The sequence below is a fragment of the Xiphophorus couchianus genome, chromosome 6 (assembly GCF_001444195.1).
Source record: "Xiphophorus couchianus chromosome 6, X_couchianus-1.0, whole genome shotgun sequence".
NCBI lineage: Eukaryota > Metazoa > Chordata > Actinopteri > Cyprinodontiformes > Poeciliidae > Xiphophorus > Xiphophorus couchianus.
Window position 1 is genome coordinate 12,526,714 of NC_040233.1, and position 19,804 is coordinate 12,546,517.

At 41.4% G+C, this 19,804-nt stretch overlaps 1 protein-coding gene across 5 annotated transcripts in view; it reads right to left on the minus strand.

Annotated features, from left to right (window-relative positions):
- Positions 1 to 1,264: 1,264 nt before the first annotated feature.
- The window catches only part of camsap2b (calmodulin regulated spectrin-associated protein family, member 2b), a 34,308-nt gene continuing 15,768 nt past the window's right edge, over positions 1,265 to 19,804 (minus strand). For 2 of the 5 annotated variants that reach the window (XM_028020606.1, XM_028020609.1), the window contains exons 5-23: positions 17,440 to 17,472; positions 16,248 to 16,386; positions 13,984 to 14,123; positions 12,490 to 12,580; positions 12,224 to 12,328; positions 11,238 to 11,307; positions 10,859 to 11,140; positions 9,389 to 10,112; positions 8,570 to 8,716; positions 8,272 to 8,494; positions 7,978 to 8,161; positions 7,211 to 7,895; positions 6,118 to 6,254; positions 5,787 to 6,001; positions 5,597 to 5,696; positions 4,479 to 4,544; positions 3,863 to 3,978; positions 3,649 to 3,767; positions 1,265 to 3,198 (exon numbers count right to left, since the gene is read on the minus strand). In XM_028020606.1, coding sequence (XP_027876407.1) covers positions 2,902 to 3,198; positions 3,649 to 3,767; positions 3,863 to 3,978; positions 4,479 to 4,544; positions 5,597 to 5,696; positions 5,787 to 6,001; positions 6,118 to 6,254; positions 7,211 to 7,895; positions 7,978 to 8,161; positions 8,272 to 8,494; positions 8,570 to 8,716; positions 9,389 to 10,112; positions 10,859 to 11,140; positions 11,238 to 11,307; positions 12,224 to 12,328; positions 12,490 to 12,580; positions 13,984 to 14,123; positions 16,248 to 16,386; positions 17,440 to 17,472 — 3,873 coding nt within the window. In that variant the 3' untranslated portion in view covers positions 1,265 to 2,901. The remainder of the gene's footprint in view (positions 3,199 to 3,648; positions 3,768 to 3,862; positions 3,979 to 4,478; positions 4,545 to 5,596; positions 5,697 to 5,786; positions 6,002 to 6,117; positions 6,255 to 7,210; positions 7,896 to 7,977; positions 8,162 to 8,271; positions 8,495 to 8,569; positions 8,717 to 9,388; positions 10,113 to 10,858; positions 11,141 to 11,237; positions 11,308 to 12,223; positions 12,329 to 12,489; positions 12,581 to 13,983; positions 14,124 to 16,247; positions 16,387 to 17,439; positions 17,473 to 19,804) is intronic. The other 3 variants (XM_028020607.1, XM_028020608.1, XM_028020610.1) reach the window with 3 other exon arrangements.

The following is a 19,804-nucleotide window of genomic DNA, read 5'->3' on the forward strand; positions in this document are numbered from 1 at the left end:
CTGCGAGCAGGGAAAGGAATGAATATCCATGAGGTTTATATGTAACAATACATGGTATGTGTCTGATAGACAGTGGCATGAACAAGGGGTGCAGCTGATGAAAATCTTGTCTTAGGGGCCGACAGACCTAATTTCAAGGTTAAATCTACATGTAGACTCGGAGCCAGCCTAAGGTATAAGCAAACTAAGCCACATCTAAGGGGCCCCAGACTGTCATGGCTCTCCCAAACAGGCTTGAGTTTAAACAGACCATCTAAAATGTTTTTTTTTTTTTTTTATAGAAATGATTTTACCTAATCAAGCTATCAAATTTAGGTGGTTTAGGCAATGATAAATTAAAAATGTTTTAACATTTAAAGGAACTTAAAAAAAAAGTGTAAAAAATAATCTTAGTGTGATTCTTAGTTACCATGGTTATAATCTGATGCCATGAGTTTAACATTTGTGTTTCAGTTTCTCCATAAACTTGCCTCAGCAAATAATAACCAATTATCTCTGACTGCTTTAAGATTCCATAAAACACTATTGCTAATGTGTTGAACAGGAGGACAAGTTTTATATCATGTTCTACTTGGGCCAGCCCTGTGTACACAGTGTGTTTCCTCTTCAGGAGCTGGAATAACGGCAGTTTTTCTTCTTCGTTCTCTCTTGAAAACTTTAATCTGACCTTCAAGTTTTCCTTGAGATTATAAGTTTCTTCCTTGCACACCTCCTATGAAAGCTTTGGAGCTTGTTGGAGCATGCATTCTTCCAGCAACAGTGCCTCCTAGATATCCTGTGATGATGCAAAGTTTTATGATGGCTTCTTTTAGCATCTTATTGTCTGTGCTCAGGTGAGGAACTGTTGGCAGTTGTTTTAAATAAACCATCTTTACATCCCTCTTCACTTAGTCAATTCTCAAAATTTACAAAACGTAGATGTATGTTGTGGCGATTCTGAAGCCTTGCAGGCAAAATCTGTTTTCATATCAAGTAAAACTAGTCTTACTTTGTTAAAACAAATTGGTCAAAGTAGTTATTTAAGATGTTTGCACACTTACTTTTACCAATTAGAAACCTGGGGACCAATAGTGCCACCAATTTGTACACATATTGTGCATAAAACATGAAGCTAAAACAGCCACTTGTAACAGCAATAATTAAAATGTGCAGGTTTCTCAATAATATTACCACTACTTACCCATTATTTATTAAGCTAACAAATTTACTATCAGCAATAGCTACAACATAAAACAAGGAAATAAAGTTGAGACAGACACAGTGCAAACTGTTAAGAGCTGGCATTTTAATAAAACAGAAAATAATAATAATAATAATAATAAAAAATCAACAATAACAAGTTCATGAAAATTTGATCACATTTTCCTGATTGAAAACAAAATGAATCCAGAGCTGGAGAAAAGGAAAAAGAAATCAATTTAATAAAACACCTCCTCATTTAGCAATGCTTTGCATTCAGGCACACACGTCTTTCAATAACCGTACTGCTTCACTAGTACACACTTCCAACTGGTAAATATCCTTACAAAAAATACTTCTTATATGTGAAAATATATCTGTACAGAGTCAACACATACTGAAAGGAATGCATGATGTAAAAATGTAACAGTAAGGTAAAGTGAAAAGCACTGACAGTGACGGTGTAAAAACATCTCAGATCAGACGCAACAACAGTGGAGAAGGTCTGAAACCGCTAGCGCAGGTAAGTTCGTCCTCGTATTTACAACAAAATCTGATCATAATCTGCATCTAACAGTGAGGACACAAAGCACATTGATGTGACATTTTAGTTATTTGGTCACTCTGCAGCATAGTCAATAGTTAGAACTTAAATTACTGCACACACTGATGACACTGAGATCTCCATTTAGTTCATAACTCATGGTAGTCTTGAGAGTAATGCTGTTGAGGGATCAGATTTTTTGCATCTGTAGCACAATAAAAAGGCCCCGGAAAAAAACAACAACATACATAAGCATGATAAATTACAAAAGCTACTCAAATGCTACCAGGAGCTGACTTGTTTGCTTTCCTATGATATACAACAAATGTAACTAACGTATGCTGTGGACTGTGTTGTGTTTCGCATAAAACATAATATGGTGTTCAACGTATCTCAAAAGCTATATTGAAGTAAAATAAATTAAAAGCCTATTGCAGGTGTTTTCCAGAACCATTTGATGGTACTCTATACACTCGTCATTAACACACACTTCTGTCAAATAAATCCATTCTCCACTTGAGGTGTGCTTAACGTGCTGGTTGGCACTTCACTGTACGTGCACACATATACAGACGTAAAACTTATTTATAGAGTTGTCAATCACATGTACAAAGGAAAAAAATGACAAAAAATCCCCCAAAAAACATGCCTGTTAAGCAGCTGAAGTCACATCTGATCACAGACAGGCAGCTAACCGCGAAGGGGACCTAATCTGATCTTGGACCTTGTGTGTACAGACAACAAACAGATGTTTTCGGCAGGCGCAGAGAAAATGACACCAACACCCACTTTGCGTCCATGTGACACAGAACAAGCATAAGGCTACACATGATCAACGAAGAGAACCCAAAGTGCCTTCTGAGAGGCGTGACATTCAGTGCTTCAGTGGTTCAGCTTGGTAAGGCATCGGCTCACCTGGTATCATCTTTTCTTTCTTTTTTATTGGCACATGAGAACATTGATACACATGCTGACAAGAACACACTTGTGCCACACTGAAATAGTGTCATAGCCAGCTCTGTATTAGTTTTCTGCGTGATAATGTATTTCAACATTCCAGTTGAGATTTTCAGGAATGGTAACTAGTGTCCCTCAAATATACATAGAAAAAAAAAAATCCACATTTTCTTCTGTTCATTTCAACAGAGCTTGTCCAGATGCACCGCCTTCTGCTGGCTCTACTTTGGGTGCTTTTTGGGTGTCCCCTGCTTCTTGGTTTGCCACAGGTGGTTGGCAATGGCGATGGCATCCACGCTGGCGGACATGGTTTTAGCCAGGATCTTGCTGAACTGCTTCTTGTCCGAGTTGTACTTGTACAAAACCTCGATCATCTTGGGAGTAATGGATTTTGGGCCAATGCCGGCCAGTTTGGCGATCTCCTCCGTTTCGGGGCAATACGTGTAGACGGACCTGAACTGACAGCCGGAGTCACGGAACAACACTAGGAAGTTATTGGCTTCTGATTTCTCCATTTCCTGCAAGAGATTGTGCATAAGAAACCTAGTTATTAATGACTCTTAACAGTCACTGATAGCTTTCTGGTCTATGACATAAGAAAATGAAAATCACTCGGGGTGTTTTGCTGCTCATAGGTTCTGATTAAACCACCAAATGACTAGTAGAACCCATTTGATTAAGTTTATTCAATAATTTCTTTCACGTGTCTAAATTTCCAAAATATTACAACATATAATGCAATATTTACAGCTCCAATACAAGAGCTTTTTGAAGAATGAATGCATATTGTGGGGAAAACAAGGACAGCACATACTACATTGAAGATGGGAGACTGATCAGGCCATCAGTCTGCCTGATCTTTTTATACTATCAGAATAACTCAGTTTAAGTAAAAATAGCCAAACAAATTGATTTTGTGTTTATATAACTTAACCTGTCAGAGTTATACACACAGAAACCGAGCTTACATCAAGTATCTTGTTTTTCTGTCCTTCATTGACTTTGCCAGCGAGGCAGCAGTGAGCCAGGGCATTCTGGATGATGTGCTTGTTGGACCTGGCACTAGGCTCCTTGTACAGTTTGGGTCCTGAGGGCAGAAATAGTGAGAGTGCAAAAATTACACATCCGTTGGATAAGTGGACCAAAGAGAAGACAAGGCTCTACATTCCTGTCTGTCCCTACCTGTGTACTCAGTGTTGGACGGAGTGGAGGAAGTGGTCGAGTCGTTTTCCCAGTCTTTCTCTCCGTTCCGACTGCCGGCCAAAGGACAAGAAGAAAAACCCTCCGCAGAGTCTGGCCTGACGGCAACCAACAGATAAATGCAGACGTAACGACAACCACGTACGACATATCACCACACAGCGCACACAGAGACATGCACAGAAACACAGAGATGGGTCAAAGCGAGATCAGACGTTGTGACACAGTTTTCCAAAGTCTGCCTGTTGTGTTGCATCACATCATAGTGAAACACGCGGGTGAAGCTGAGCCGTGTTCAACCAAGCAAAGCAGAGCGGCTGGCTTCATGGTTACAGAGAGAGTTATGAAGGAAACAGCAAGCAAATAGCTAAAACATTAAGCAGAGAGCAAATGTGATACAGAGAAAGAAGAAGAGGCGGAAACAGCTCTGCAGCCTGCGTCTGATGGACCACACTGTACTGCAGTCAGGAAATTAACCTGCATTTACTTACATTTATGACAAACTTTAGCCCAACACAAAATTATAGTGAAGCTGCAGCATGTCTACACAGAACCACGTCTAAAAAGAGCTTTAATTTCATTTCAGAGTGTTACTAACCTTCCTTTTCTGTCTTTGGGAGAGCTTAAAAAAAACGGGATATGAGCTGAAGCTAGTTTGTGGCCTCTGAAGGATGCATGCAGAGCAGAAGTAGGAGAAGGAGGAGAAAGGGAGAAAACAGAATCAAACTGTGGAGAGTAGAGCTTCCTGTGGGTCATAGAGGACAGTAGCCTCTTCAAGCACATTCCCAACAAGTCTCATTAGGGTAAGCAAGATGTCAACTTAAGGTGAGTACAGGATTTATTAGTTTAACTTGTTGACCAGAAACAAAAACTAATTTCTAAGTCGTTTTTAAGCTGATTAGCTAATTATTAGCTTATAGGCAGTTACCACCAATGACAAACTTCAAGATTTTATTGAGATCTCATGCCACAACCAACACAAAGTAGTGTAAAATTAAGTGCAAAAATTGTACATAACTTTTTTTGTTATGTACAATTAAAAAGTTTTTTTGTTTTTTTTTTCAAATAAAAATAAAATAAATTGCAAGTAGCATTTGTGGACAAAGTTGTGTGAAAGTCTAAAGAGGAATGTCCTGGTCCATTTGCACTTGGTTTAAATCAAAGAATGTGGAAGAATGCTAACATTCCATGTAAATGCTCAGTAGCTACAATGAAGCATGGCTGTGGCAGCATTATGCTGTGGCTTGGTTTTAGGAAAACCTGGTAGAGGTTGCAAAGACTTGAGAATGAGTTATAGGTTAACTTTCTAACAGAACGACGACGCTGAAAGTGCAGCAAGAGCTACAATTCAATGGTTCAGATAAAAGCATATCGAGATGTTAAAATGGCCCAGTCAAAGTCCTGACCTAAATCAATGTGAGTACACGGTAATACTTGAAAAAAGGCTCTCAGAGATTTTCTCCATTCTGTCTGACTGTGCTATTTTTTTTTAACAAATACGGACAAAATTAACGTTTTTAATGAGCCTAGAAGTATTATACTCGCTTTAGTGTTGATCTATTACATAAAATCTCAATAACATGTATTTACTTTTTTGGCTTAACATGACAAAATGTGAGAAACTTTGAGCGAATACACATTTTTACAAGGCACCATTTCTTCATATTAGATTTGTGAGTCTCAGATAAATTAAGGTCTAGTCAGTTTGTGTCTTACCTGTTGTTCTTCCTGTTATCTGGCTGGTCTCTGTTGTTGTCAGCCAGATTGAGGGACGCCAAAGAGACACTTGAGACAGAGAAGCCCCGAGGACGCACACCTGCAGTGCAGTAGCACACAGAACCAGCAGGGATCAGCATGAGACGCTTGGTGGAAACATGTTTGTAACGGTGCTTTGGGAGTCCTTCACCTGTCGTTCTCACAGGAGGAGTAGATGACTCCATGATGTCCCTGTGGATGGACTTGGGTCGCTGCTTTTTCTTCAGACTTCCACTTCGAGGCTTGATGACCTCATCCATGTCCTCCATCAGTTTGAGCTGCTTCCTTCGCAGATATTCGTACTTGATGTATTCCCTCCTCGCCTTCTCTTCGTCCTTCTTCTGTTGCTCCTCCTCCGCTTTTAGCCTGCACAAGAACAAGAAAGCTTGTAGTGGACGACTGAAGAGAAAAGCTGAAGAGAAGAACGATTTAGACAGAGCATGCATACGCCTGGACACCCATGTGATGCAGAGAGGACACACCGTGCAGCTTCTTTCTTCTGCTCCTGGTCCAGCTCTTGCTGTTGCCTCCTCTCTTGAGCTTCCTTCTCCCTCCGAAGTCTCTTTTCCAACAGAGCTGCTTTCTTTGCCGCCATGTCCTCTTCTCCCTTCACATCATCCTGGTGTTGAATGAGAACATTTACATACATAAAACATTCAAGTTTCTATGTTAAAGTAGAGCTGGACAATAAATCAATAATGTATATTACAATAGATATATACAGTAGATATGTCTAATACAATGTTCAATAATTTCACTAAACTCCGATCCTGAACCACACAGCATTCTGGGAGATGTAGGCAGAGGAAAGGCTCACAGCCAGTTAAGTGAGGGTGGTGGTATCAACTAACTATTCACTCGCCTCACTGGTTACCTAGCAACAACCTTTTGAGTAACTAGAGGCAGTTTCAGGTTATGCCCTCTAACCTTATAACTGATTAAACATAAAAAATCTGACTTGACCTCGGATGAAAAGTCAAGTCATTAGTTTGGCAGTTTTTCAGGGACTTAGAAACTAATCAATAATTACTAATATAGACTGATATAAAACCCTCCTATTTTGTGACATTTTTCAGCCATATCCAGCCCTATTTTAAAGGTAAACCCAGGCAAAAATATGTTAAGAAAACATTTAGAATCCAAAGCGTCTTTTAGCAATCAATATTTTAAACCCAATTTGCATACTCTCAGAAGTCGTCTTTTAGTTACTATTAGCTTATTTTCTCTAATGTTGGTGTACCTGGTGGTCTAAATTGAGTTTCTAATCATGTTAGGAATGCCCATATAGTATGTCTTACTAATGAAGTTATTGCAGTTTTCGTTACAGTAATGACTGCATTTCTAAATCTGACAGAGGAGACAACTAGAGAGACCAAGTGTATATTTCGATCAATTTAACCTTGTAGACTACAAGACTAACCTTGTAGTCTTGTGAACAAGACGTCTAACAAAGCGTCAGACGTCTTGTTCACAAACACATACAAATCGTCTCTTGAAGTAAGTTCAAACATCTTTCTCTGCTTCTGTCTTCTTTAGGAGCAACTAGAACATTCAGGGCTTCTAGCTCCAACTCACCTTGAAGAAGAATCCGCAGCACATCTTTTGGTCGTCTCCATAACTTTCTCCTCCTTTCTCTCCCTCCTCTGTGTTCTTCGGACCCCGGCCACCAGGAGGCTTTACCCCGGACAGCGGCACCTCCACTAGATCCTTCCTTTCCTGTTTGTCATCTTGACTCTGGCTAACAACCCCACCTTTGATCTCTGAAACCGGCTGGCACAAAACCTCTGATGTCGTCGACTCCTCTTTAGATTCTGTCCTCTCCTTCAGGCGCTCACTCGTCTTTTCCTTGCATTTTTCCTCATCACTGCTCTTTACTACCATTTCCTCTTTTTTCTTAGAGTCATCTTTTTCGCCCTTGAGCTCTTGGTTGTGTCTTCCCCTGACGCCCTCGTCGTGACTCAGGTAGGCAAACGAGCTCTGCTGGGTTTGGCTGGAGTTGAAGCGTCTCAGTCTGGGCAGGCTGTCTACTGAGGTGGGAGGGTTGAGCATCCGACTGATGGGGGTGACCTTCAGGTCGTTTGGACGGGGAGTCCGAGGCGTTCTGGCATGAAACGAGGCCGGTCGTCGTTTGATGCCCGCAGGTGAACGGTTGGGGGCGCGTGGCGACCCAGAAGAGGACAGGATCGGGGACAAGGATCCCACCGACCCCCGGCCCGATCCTCTGCCTGTCACGCTGCTGCTGCGCAACTCGCGGAGCTGCCTGTGTGGAAAAAAAGTAAAAACAGTAATGTGGAGCTTGCATTTCAGTCGCCTCTTCAATGAATCTGGCAGTAACGGGGTACCTGTGTGGAGACGGAGCAGGAGGCGGGATCACCCAGGCTTGTTGCTGCTGGTCTCTCATGGCCATGATCTTCTCCTGCTGCTGGGCCAGTCGCTGCATCTCAGTCTGCAGGAAGCCCAGCGATGTGTTCAGCCTTTCAATGGACCGTGTGTATTCTGCAAGGTCGACCTCTCCAGCAGTCATGCCTGATCGTCGCCAACAAAAACAAGTAAATACAAAAAGCACAATCTGTCACCATTTCCAAAACCGGAATCAGCAGAGCTAATAAAAAGAGAGGCACGCCAATGTTACTTACCCCCACCGTCTTCGCATGGAGATTTGGGAGCTGCTCCATCAGGTTTGCATCTCTCCACCCGCTCCACGCTGTCCTCCTTTGAGGAGGAGATAGGCTCAGGTGAAGGTGTTTCTGCCCCTCCGGAGTTCTGGCTCAGAGGGGCTGTCACTCCTTTCCTTTTTACTACATTCAGGAAGGCTGTTCTTCCCATTTTTTGACGGTGCCTGGTGAAGGCTGCCTCTACCTGGAAATTGGGATGAACCCAGTATTAAACATAAAAATCACACCACCGGGTTTGTCGTGATGCAAGACCGCATACCTTTTTCTTTTGGGCTTCAATGGCTCTGCGTTTTTCTTCAAGTTTCATTCTCAGCTGAATCATTTCTGAGGCTATGAAGTGGGAGGGGTCTCGAGGTGACGGGGTAGCCAGAGAAGGCGACGTGATTGGCAGGGGAAGCGTAGAGAACTGGGGGGAGAAGTAGTGTTGATGTCAAATTTTATTTATTTCTCATCAACATATTAGAGAAAGCTGTATTTCTGCCTCTGCAGAAGACGCAGTGGTTGTCCAATGGCTTAATTTATCAACAAAAAAAAGATATTTGAAACAACATGGCGCTTAGTGAAAATATTTATTCAATTATGAACTACTGATCAACCATTTTTCAGTTCACTTTTTCCAACCACAACCGAGACTGATTGCTGCCAATCAGAACCGGTATAATTAAGAAGTCACTTAAGTAGAACTTTTCTGACAACACGAAGTATTCAAACGGTCACATCAAAGAAATTCAAGTACAAATGAAAGGGAAAAAGGGTCACAAAGCCTAAGACTTTGGAGTCAGAATGATTATCCACGAATGGAGAAGACATGGAAACAGAGGTGAACCTTTAGATCAAAAATGGCATCCTTGAGAGAGTTCAAGGCCAGAAGTGAGCAAGAAGAACCTAAAGGCCTGTTTCATATTTGTCAAAAAACATCTCAACAATCCCCAAAACTCTTGAGAAAACAATCTGTGAACTGATGGGACAAACATTTTTGAAAGGTTTGTGTACCATTAAATCTTGCAGTAAATTTAAACACAGCACCACATATTCTGAAATGTCTGAAGAGATTTGAGGGACAGAATGAATAACAAACCTGAGAGGAAGTGGTTCTGGCTGAGTGTGTGTAGGGGACATTAAGATCAGAGCTGTCTGGAGTGGTGGTTCCTCCGCTGCTCCTTCCCTCCAACTTTCTGAACTTCTGCTCTGCAAAGCTGGTCATCCGCACCAGACCCCCACCTGACTCACCCGATGAAGAGGTGGGACTGCCTGTATAAGACCTGGGAAGGGTGGGCACAGAACTGGGACAGGGGCTGCCTCTGTCGCCTCCGTGTCCCTGTTCTCCCTCAGGGTTAGCTTCCACTTCCTCCTTGTGTTCCCCTTCCCTGCTTCTCTCCTGCTTGCCAGGCAGAGGACACGACCTCGTCATGGCCTCACAGTCTGGATCTATATCCGAGTAGTCTCTCAGAGACGAGGAGTCCTCATCCAAACTCTGGATGTCCTCTGTCCGCACATGGATGCCTGTGTCAACTTCATCTGTGGAGGCAGAGTTGAGGTCTCGGTCATTCACCCGAGCCTTCGCTGAACCAAAGTCATCTCCGGGAGCTTGAGCCCCTGGAGGGTCTGACGACTCTGCACCATGCAGAAAAAAGCCATTGTCTCCATCTCCAACAGCGAGGCTGGCATGAGGCCGTTCAGTGTCGTGGATGATTTTGAGGGCCTCCTCGATGCTCGGAGGAGTGGATGGACTGACGCGGGGGGAGTGGTTCCCTTGGTACTTAGTGGGGCTGCTGTTGTCTGGTAAGACTCCATTGGGGTACCTGGAGAAAAGATCCAGGTAAATAGAAAGTTGAGCATAGTAAGAGCGAATATTGAAAAAAAGTATTACTCTATTCAAATACTTTTGATACTCTTGAATAACAAAAACCTCCAAAGGTTTTTTTGTATGGGACCAAGGCTCACGCGTTGGTTGAAGTATGTGTTTACCAAGGTGCCACCGGTGATTTTGTAAAAAAAACAATTCTTCACAGCAGGTTGTAAAGAATTGGTTGGATTTCAAAAATCCTTGAACTTATTTGTAATCTTTTTGCATATCTTTACCAGCTGTGGAAATTAGCCTGTGTTTTTATTTAGCTTCCTCCAGCTTGTGTTGTCCCTAAAGTTACCAAGAGGTAAGGCTTTCATCTGTTTCCAGAGCAACTCTCTGCTGGGAAAACCTGCATCCAGGGATTCACATGGGTGCTTTTTTGAAACCTGACACCGAACCAAAACATTTTTTCAGACCAATTAGCACTGTTCATCACAAAAGATAATATAGCTCCACCTTGCTTTGTTGTTCTTGTCTTCAAATGGTTGTGTCTTTATTTTACTCTAAAATTAGACATTTTTTTCCAAATCTTCACACTTTGAATCACCTGATGCTCACTGTCAACATTGAACATTGCTAATTAAGCAGGCACTTCTTTACCTTTCACAGTTTTTATTGAACTGCAGGTTGCTACATTTATAGGTGATGCAGTTCAACTGACAGTAAAAGTCACATTTAAAACCTATTTCCCATCCACACCTGCTTTGGCTCTTAATAGAGAAAGTGTTGTTCCGTCCCAAAGGTTTGTGGGAAGCAAAGTTGTCGTCCTCCTCTGGGATCTGTCTGCCCTGACCGTTCACGTCGACTGGCGTGAGGGAGAGGTGGCGTTTCATGCCTCCTCTTGATGTATAATGAACTTTGAACCCCAGACCATCAGTACTGGCTGAGCGGGTCATGCCGCAGGTAGAAGGAGCCTCAAAGAGGGGCAACGTTGCATCTCCATCCAGAGGGATCTCAAAGGAGATTCCCCGAGAAGAGGATCTGAAGAATGAAAAGTGTTGTCAGTGCAACAGGAAAGAAACCGACAGCTGTAAAATGTAGGCCCCCGGAGGCTTGGCTAATAGCTTCATACACTCACTGTTTTTCTTTGGGCCACGTCCCGACACAACCGTCAACATAGGACATGGAGGTAGATCGTTTCATTAGGCCTGTTACGCACAGAGGAACCTTCTTAGTCTTACATGATCTAAGAAATTATTTGTTTTGATAAAAAAATCATAGCAAATGAATCTGGAGGTTACAGAAGAATAGAGATGATATAATGGGTTTTAATACGTCTTACAGCGGTTTCTTTTCTTGCTTGTATGTTTGTGCTCTATATACGTCATCCAGACCTTAACCCCAGAGGTATTTACATTTTGCCCTGCATCCTTAACAGCTGCACATTATTTCATTTATTTCCAGTGTGAAGCTGTCCACAACCACTAGGGGGCATCTGACTTCTGAACAAAAATCTAAACCTTCCACTTCTTTATGATTTCTGCATAATTCATTCGAGGATCAAGCACATGCATTTCCACCCTCGTAATATCCATGTGAATTTGTCCCATAGCTGTTCTCCTCACACAGAGCATCGACATTCTTGTCGTCCCACTCCACTGAGCTGACAGTGTGTTACGCTTTTCCACAAAACCCTCCATGGCATCAATCAACTGCAGTTTTATTCATTCCCAAAACTAAACTGCTCTAATTTGTTACCTTATTACTCAAGAAGAGTACCTAACAACTGGACAGCCAAATTAATTACCTATTTAAAGAGTTTTGTTTTCCTTTGCCAATATCTCATTTTATTTGTTGGGGGACTTTTTAAAATCTGTAGTGTGTCACAAAATCTTGTCTGCATTTAAAAAAAGGGTCAGATGACTTCTAATTTGTAATACAGACATGTTTATGTAGCTACATTATCTAATAGAGAGAGACACACCTAAGAACAAATTGTTTCAGACAAAAAATATAAAGACGGCTCTGTTAGCTTTTCACTGCCTTTCATTAGTCTACTAGTAACAGTCAGCAAAAATACATCCAATTGACCACATTAATATGGCAGATCATATTTAATCCTACCTTCAGCTGTGAGGTTTTCTGGACTGGTAGGTCTGTCGGCATAGTTCTGTTTGACAGGACTGGACACAGGAGCCATATCTCTGCAGGACGATACAGGCTCACAGGCTGCATGGCAAAACAAGACAAATCCTCCACATCATTAGTTAACGTCTAGGATTCATTACATGAAGGAAAATTACCAAATATTACACACACACACACACCCCACCCCCACACACAAAAAAGACTTATCACTATCATCAAAAGGAACACGGACTGGATCGTACCGTTGGGGTCGAAGACTCTGGGCTGAACAAATGAGGGTTTCACCACCTCGAACCACCAGAAAAGCTCAGCCATGAACACCAGGTAGTTACTCTGAAAGATTGCACACATTTTTATACTCAACTCGAACATTTAACATCTGGATTTTTGCTGCTGATTCCCTCTGCATATCTCTGTAAATATCAACAAAAATCAAACCAGCTCTGAGAAGTTTGAAAGACCACTGAGGTCAAAGTTCACGTACTTGACTATCTGTGCATGTTGCACGGTGTGACTGCTGTAATTTCAAACCCAGATGTGGCAAAAAAATCTGCGAAACTACTATCTGGAGTCTGGTTTATATACAGTATCTTGCAGAGCTATTCAAACCTATCAATGTTTCATATTTCATTATGTAACAACCGTCCTGTATTCTACTAGGATTGTGTGTAGTAAGACCAACTTTAAATGGTTGAGGAGTATAAGGAAAGGAAACATGGTGTTTTTTTAATAAATACAACTCTGAAAAGCTTGGCTTGCATTTGTATTCAGCTCCATATAAACGGATACTCCTATGTAAAAGTATAGAAAGTGAGTTCCTTTAGAGGTCCTTTACTTAGTAAATAGGGCCTGCCTGTGTGTAATACTGTATATCCTCAGTGTAAATACAGCTATTTCTAAAGCGGCCGTGTACATCCTATAAAAACGTGACTGAGCAAAATGATTAGTAGGCAGCTGACATTGATAAGAAACGGCACAAATTTATTAAGCAGATTTTGGATGTAATTTGTAGACATATAAACACTATCTTCTAATGCAATGTGTTAAACTGTGCACAAATAGTTAAGATTCTGTGGACAGTGAATCTGTGGCAAACCGGCAGCATGCCAGAGTCTTTAAAAACCTCACATGACTCCCTGTTGCACCATAAAACCAGTATTCAGTCAATGCACAGACAGAGTGGTGAATGAGAAATGAAGGCAGAAGAAGAAAAGCAGAGCGAAGGGTGTGTGAGGATGAAAAGCAACTGCTGTGTGGCGTCACAGAGAGGAAAGTTCCAGTCAGCTCGGACTGTGACTTGAATACTGAATGTTTCTACCCACGCTCTCTGCATACTATTTACCCATCGCTTGCTTTACTGCTCTGTTGTCTAAATGGCACTAACAAACTCTTTGAGTGTATACAACCTGAAACCTTAAATCTGCAAACTTTAAGGACATTTCTTCAAAAACGAGAAACATAGCAGGAAGAGTTGGGTCAGGACTCTTGAATCTGTCCTCTGTCTCAGTAGGATGAGGTCAACAGAGAAGAAACGCACACTGAGTATTAAACTTTTCCTTGCATGACTCAGTTTTGCCTTGGTGTAATTTCCCATCCCAAGTCTCCTTCTTCTCCCCCTAAAAAAAAAACATCTCTACTTTTGTCCTTTGAGTTACTGAATCCTGCATCATAAACACAGACCTTTCCACATCTTCCCCATCTATTTCTTTAAACATCAGAATAGTGGAAGTTCTTACCTTTATGGATGCATGAGTGTAGAGCATGTCCTCCAGGCTGAAGTGGCAGCAGTGATTGAGGTTGTTCCTGCAAAACTCCTGCACCAGCTGGAGGTTGTACAGACTGTCAGCCAGAGACATGGTCTCCTTGAGGCAAATGTCTGCTCAGCCAGGGGAGGGGTCAGACACATACACAAAGGGAGGGGGAACAGTAACGCCAAACAGGAAGAGAGGAAAAGATAAGGTTCAGCTTATGGTAAAACATAGAATAGAATAAAAAAGAAATAGAGCAGGGGCAAATTGTCTTTGCTTGATTCACTCCAAATCTTTGACAAACAGTAATCAGCTCTTTCTACATGAATCATCAGCATTTTTATTCTTTGATGTTTCACAACAGCCTGGCATGTGTAGGATGTTGTAGGGAGGGAAACAGCTGAGACTTATAGTCGCTAATTTATGCGGTGTGACATCATCTTGAACTGTACTGTACTTATTTTAGGAACAATCCAGCCACAGGAGAGAGACTTTAATGAACCGTGGCTTGTTTTCACATCTGGTTCACACGCTTGCCTGCGAACTAAATCCAACCTGAGGAGTTTTCCGAAAAGCAACACAGTGGCTGTTTATTTTTGAAACTGCAGCCTGATAAGTAGCCATCTAACGGTTCTCTGTAACGTACAACTCCTGACCAATCACGTCTCTGCCCGGGGCGTTTTTAGAAAACAGACAGGCTCTGAGGAAACGCCTCTTTGTTTCTTCGCCCACTCCCTCTTAAAGTCAGACCTGGGTCATATCTGTACTGGAGTCATTCTTTAGTCATCATCCTCACTGTGGTCTGCTATTAATACATAATAAAAGTAAAAACGACACAACAAAAAGGTCAAAACCCTTTTGAGTATCCGGTAGAGTGAGGGAAATGTCAGGAAACAAGACTAAAGTGGATGATAAGTATACTCTTTGTTTCAAACACCCAATTCAAATGTATTGTGTGGTCGTCATAGGAACAGGAAGAAAGTATCCATTGTGCGTTCTACATATAGAGGCTCTCTAAACAGTATGGACTCGAGTTAAAATGCCAATTTTAACATGAGTTTACCATGGAAAGAAAACCATTTCAAATCCTGTTTCCACATATATTGTGGAGTTCATTCTGTTCAATGCAATTCAGAAGCAGACATTTCTTAGTGGGAAAAAAGAAGAATAAAAAACAATAACCTTGTTCTGCCCTTAAACTACTTGGTTAAAGCACCTTTTGATTCAGTTTCACCATTGTTTTTTCATCTACTAGCACCCAATATCTTGACTTTGTCCACACTGTCTTGCAAAGATTCTCCTGTGGATTCTACCTACATTACTCCAAAATCTTAATTATCCCTTTGCAAAGTTATTCTTATGTCTATCTTGGAAAGAAAAAACCCTTCATCTTAGATTTCTATGAATCTTAAGGATTTATTCTGACATGTATTTAGAGTTATTCATAACTTACATTCACCTTAGCAAAAATCCCAATTCTATCTGAGAAAAATGGACCCCAGAGCATTATACTGCCACCACCATCTTCTACCATTGATACAGTATTCTTTTGGTCATGTGTTATTTTTGTCAAACATATCTAAATGAGCTGTGGCCCAGAACCCAGAATATTCTCTCACAAAGTTTTGATGCATTCTATCGAGACCTGAGAGCTTTAAGTAAAAGAAAATAGTTTTGCTTAGCAGACCTACTCTACAGTCCAGATCTATAGAGAATCTATACAGAGAATTGCCTGCAGAGCACAACCAGCAGTTTCTGACCTGTGTTTTTAATCACTTCTGGATAAGGATTCAGTTTTTTTAATCTCCTGTTGGCTCATCTTTTCTCCAATTATTGCTGAATGCCTTCAGTGTACATGGATCTAAAACTAGGGATGGGCGGCATGGACATAATAGTTTGTCACAATTTATATGACGTTCATTGGAGAAAAAACCCCCCCAATGCGAATAATGATTAAAAAAAAAAAAAATCTAAATATGTTTTGTTGTCTTTTTCTTTTTGCAATCACAGCCCCACAAATACAAACACTGCTGTTGAATAAAAACAAAAGAATGATCAAAAATCAACTTACCGATCTCATCTCTCAAACATTTTAATGTTTCTCTCTTTACATAATGCAAACATGGCATTTTAAAAGAATCACAACAATTCATTCTTTTCTTTCCTGATAAGATTTCTTGTTTTATTACGTTTGTACAGTTTAATGAATAAGAAATCCTAGCACAGACAGATGTTTGGGTCTGGGCACCCACCTTCCAGCCGGACGGCCTGTGGGCAGTAGAAGTGCAGCAGGGCAGCGAGGGCGCAGCCACCTGCGTTGTCCTTCAGCAAGTTCTCCACCAGGGGGAGCGACGGGACATTCTTCTGGGCATGCTCCCTCTTGTACCGGGCCTGAAACCATGGCAACGACACAGAGACATCACCTTCATGGATCGTCAGGGTGGATATGCAGCGGTTCTCTTTGACTACCTACTAGTGCATGCACAGCTTGATTAAACACACAAGTCAAGGTGTTAATCTGACGGTTTTCAAGCATTCATCTGAAGTAATGCAGACTATACTGAGCATGCAAATAATACATCTCTGGCATTCACTTCAGATTTCATTTTGCTCTTAAGGAAACGACTGGAACAGTTTTGCTCTCTCTGTTGTTTTCTCCCTTTGAAAATATTATTCATTACACTATTAAACCTCCTCTGAAACATTTTTTTGGGACTAAAGCCATTAAAAATCTTCGCAGCGGTTCTGTATCACGCGTTCATGTGATTTAGTGTTTAATAATGATCTGTGTATAAGCTTATTCTTCCTTTCTGCAGGTTCCCTTATGTGTTGCTTTACACGTGTGAAAACCGCAGGGACAGCTAACCACCGCATGTGCCTTCAGGGCGTCAGCACTCCCTGGGAGCCCATGAAGAGATGCTTTCTGATGGCCGCATTTTGTAACCGACGTGGTACAAAGGAAGACTCAGTCAGCGCAGCGCTCTCTGTCTGACAGCCAGCTATGACTGAGCACTGAGCTGTGAGAAACAAACTGTTGTCCTTCACTTTGCTCCATTGGTACCGAATCTCTCTCAGTACTGCTCGTCCTTTTCTCACGCAAGACAAGTTCAACTGTTTCAGGTTTATAATGAAGATGGAAGAAATGCTTTAATTCATTTTAGTTTTCAGCAGAACCAGAGGTGTAAATGTTAATCAGCTGTATGTCTTAAAAGTATATCTACCTTCGAGTCCCAAGACTAGTCGCGGTGTCTTATTCATCTTAAGAAGGGGAAACAGGTTGGGAGGGCAGGTGAGAGGGTGGGAGACATTTGGCCAAACATTGATGGAGCTCTGGGCTGCATGCAGGGATGAACAACCGGAGGGAAGAATGTGAAGGTTGGGGTTAAGGAGTGTCAGGACTGATGCTGGGGTTACAGAGATCTTTTCCAGAATGAATGGACTTACAGGTACTAATCTCCAGTACCATTTGCTAGAAGACTTGATGGTGGGTCATGATTGGATAAGAGGAGAGAGTGGGATACGTGTTAGGACCACCACTGACTGGGAAAGAGATACCAACACCTGAAAACAACATCTGTTATGGCTCTGTAAAAGACAGAGGATAATTAATATGTGTTAAGTGTGCAGGTTGTGACAGAATAGTAATGGGTGTTTTAAAGAATTGCTGGTTTGGAGCTTTAAAATCTTGCTGATTTTTCACTGTGGTATTGTATGTAGCAGATTTTCAGTCTGACTGGCACTGACAGCAGACAAGCTGGTTTAAAAACCACACTCTTTAGTGTGGAAATTGTTACTGAGTGACAATTTACACACTTTGAGAAATTATTAACTCAAAGCTAGTAATTATGTACTAGAGATGTGCTTCAAAAATGAAATCAAAGGATCTTTTTCTTCCTATTTAGCTTTCAACCTCAGTAAAATACTGCCTTTTGTAAATTTCAAAGTTGAGGTAAGAATCCACATTCTCAAGGGAGTAAAGACAATATTTAGCTAACTGATGAAAAGTTACCAACTTTCAGGAAAAGCTTTGTAAAATTATCTTAAGTGACTCAAATATGGTTATTTTTATTGCAGAGCAGCTACCTAATTAGTAATTTTAGTGCTTTTAGACGTACTCAACCGTGATGTAGAGCGTGCACTTCCAGCAGACTGAACACAAACATCCTCTGTTTCCTCCCCACCATAACTGAGTGAGTTCTTAATCTTATGACCAAAGTTAAAACACTTTTTACACTTTCCCAGAGTAGAAGAGACCGAGGAGCATCTTATGCTAATCTACCAGAGCCGGCACTTTGCAGAAGCATTGATGAGTGTGCGCGTGTTTGAGGGTGTGTGTGAAATAATTTCCTCCTGCTGTCTTCTTAATGAGTGAGTAGACATCTCCTGTTGGAGCTGATGCCACGCAGGAAGAGCTGTGTGATGGAGAGTGCAGCGTAGAAGCAACTGACTGATGTGAAGTGTCTTTAGGACTATTTTCCTCTCATCCATCTTAGAAGAACTGTGTCAGCATGAAACAGGTTAAACACACACATATGTTGTATGTTCCTCTCACTAAATTAAGGAGATATATCTGCGGAAGAGGATTCAGCTCCATAAGAGACAGTCGGGGCAGAGTCCCAACAACTGGGACTCCACTTGTTGAATGTAGAGAAGTCGCGCTTGTGCTTCATATTTACAGATGCTAATCTCCAGTATGGAGAACATCCCAATGTAAACTGCTATAAGATTTGTTTTCTGTCAGAGAAATATCTAAAGTAAAAAAAGTTTACATTATCTGAAGTAAATTTGAGAACTGGTCAGTGACAAATCTTTAGTATTTAAATATTATCCAGGTCAGATAAGATAATGGCTAATAAATATGCCGTGATAGATTAAAAAAAATTCTTTGTAATTAAAAAGAAAAAAAAGTCCACTTTAGTCATTGCCTTTGTATTAAAAATTAAATTAAACAGGATGGCAGAGTACGACTGCAGCAATAGAAATGCTTAATTAATCCTGCATTATTATTTATTATGTCTATGGGGGAGCTAAGATAATCAGTGAAATACCGTTTGAAATTTAAATTTCCCCCTGCAGAACAACATTAATATATATAAAAAAAGATCCTTTCTCCTCTTCATTGAAATCTTTCAAAGTAATGATTTCCTGTTACACCGTGATAGCCAGGTACTTTGAAACTGTCTTTGATACTCACACTTTGCTCACCTCATCAAATTTCTAATGAACAACAAGAAAGAACTCTAAATCCACCAAAGCGCCACAACTTCATCTCATTCAAGCCTTCAGTGAGTTTCTATTTTTACCCTTCACCTTATTGCTGCCCTGACAGGACCTGTGCTGAAGCGTCATGGATGAGTGAGCAGAAGAGGACGACGGCTGACTACAGCGTGTTATTGCCAGCAGATTGACTCGTTGTGTCACAGGAACCTTACATAACCGCTTAGCTAGCAGGGTGCCCGTCTGTCACCGAGGCCCTTCGGCTACAGCGGCCATGTCTCCTACCCTCCTCATTTCTCCTCTCCGACTGTCACCCTGCATCTCCTCCTCTGCCCTGTGAAATGCTTTGTCTCCTCAAACAGCAGTGGGGAGATTCTTGCCAAATACTTTCTGCAGCTGGTGGCTGAGCTCATCTGTTCGTCTGATTCGCAAAGCTCCGTACACTGTGTGTTGAATCCGTCTGCAGGGGAAGGGAGCTTTTTTTTCTTTTTTTGCATGTGTGGACACAGATGTGGCTCTGAATAAAACTTCAATTCCACAAATATTAACTCTCTGCAAGAGGCTAAACAAACTCGTTTCTGAGCAGCATCTT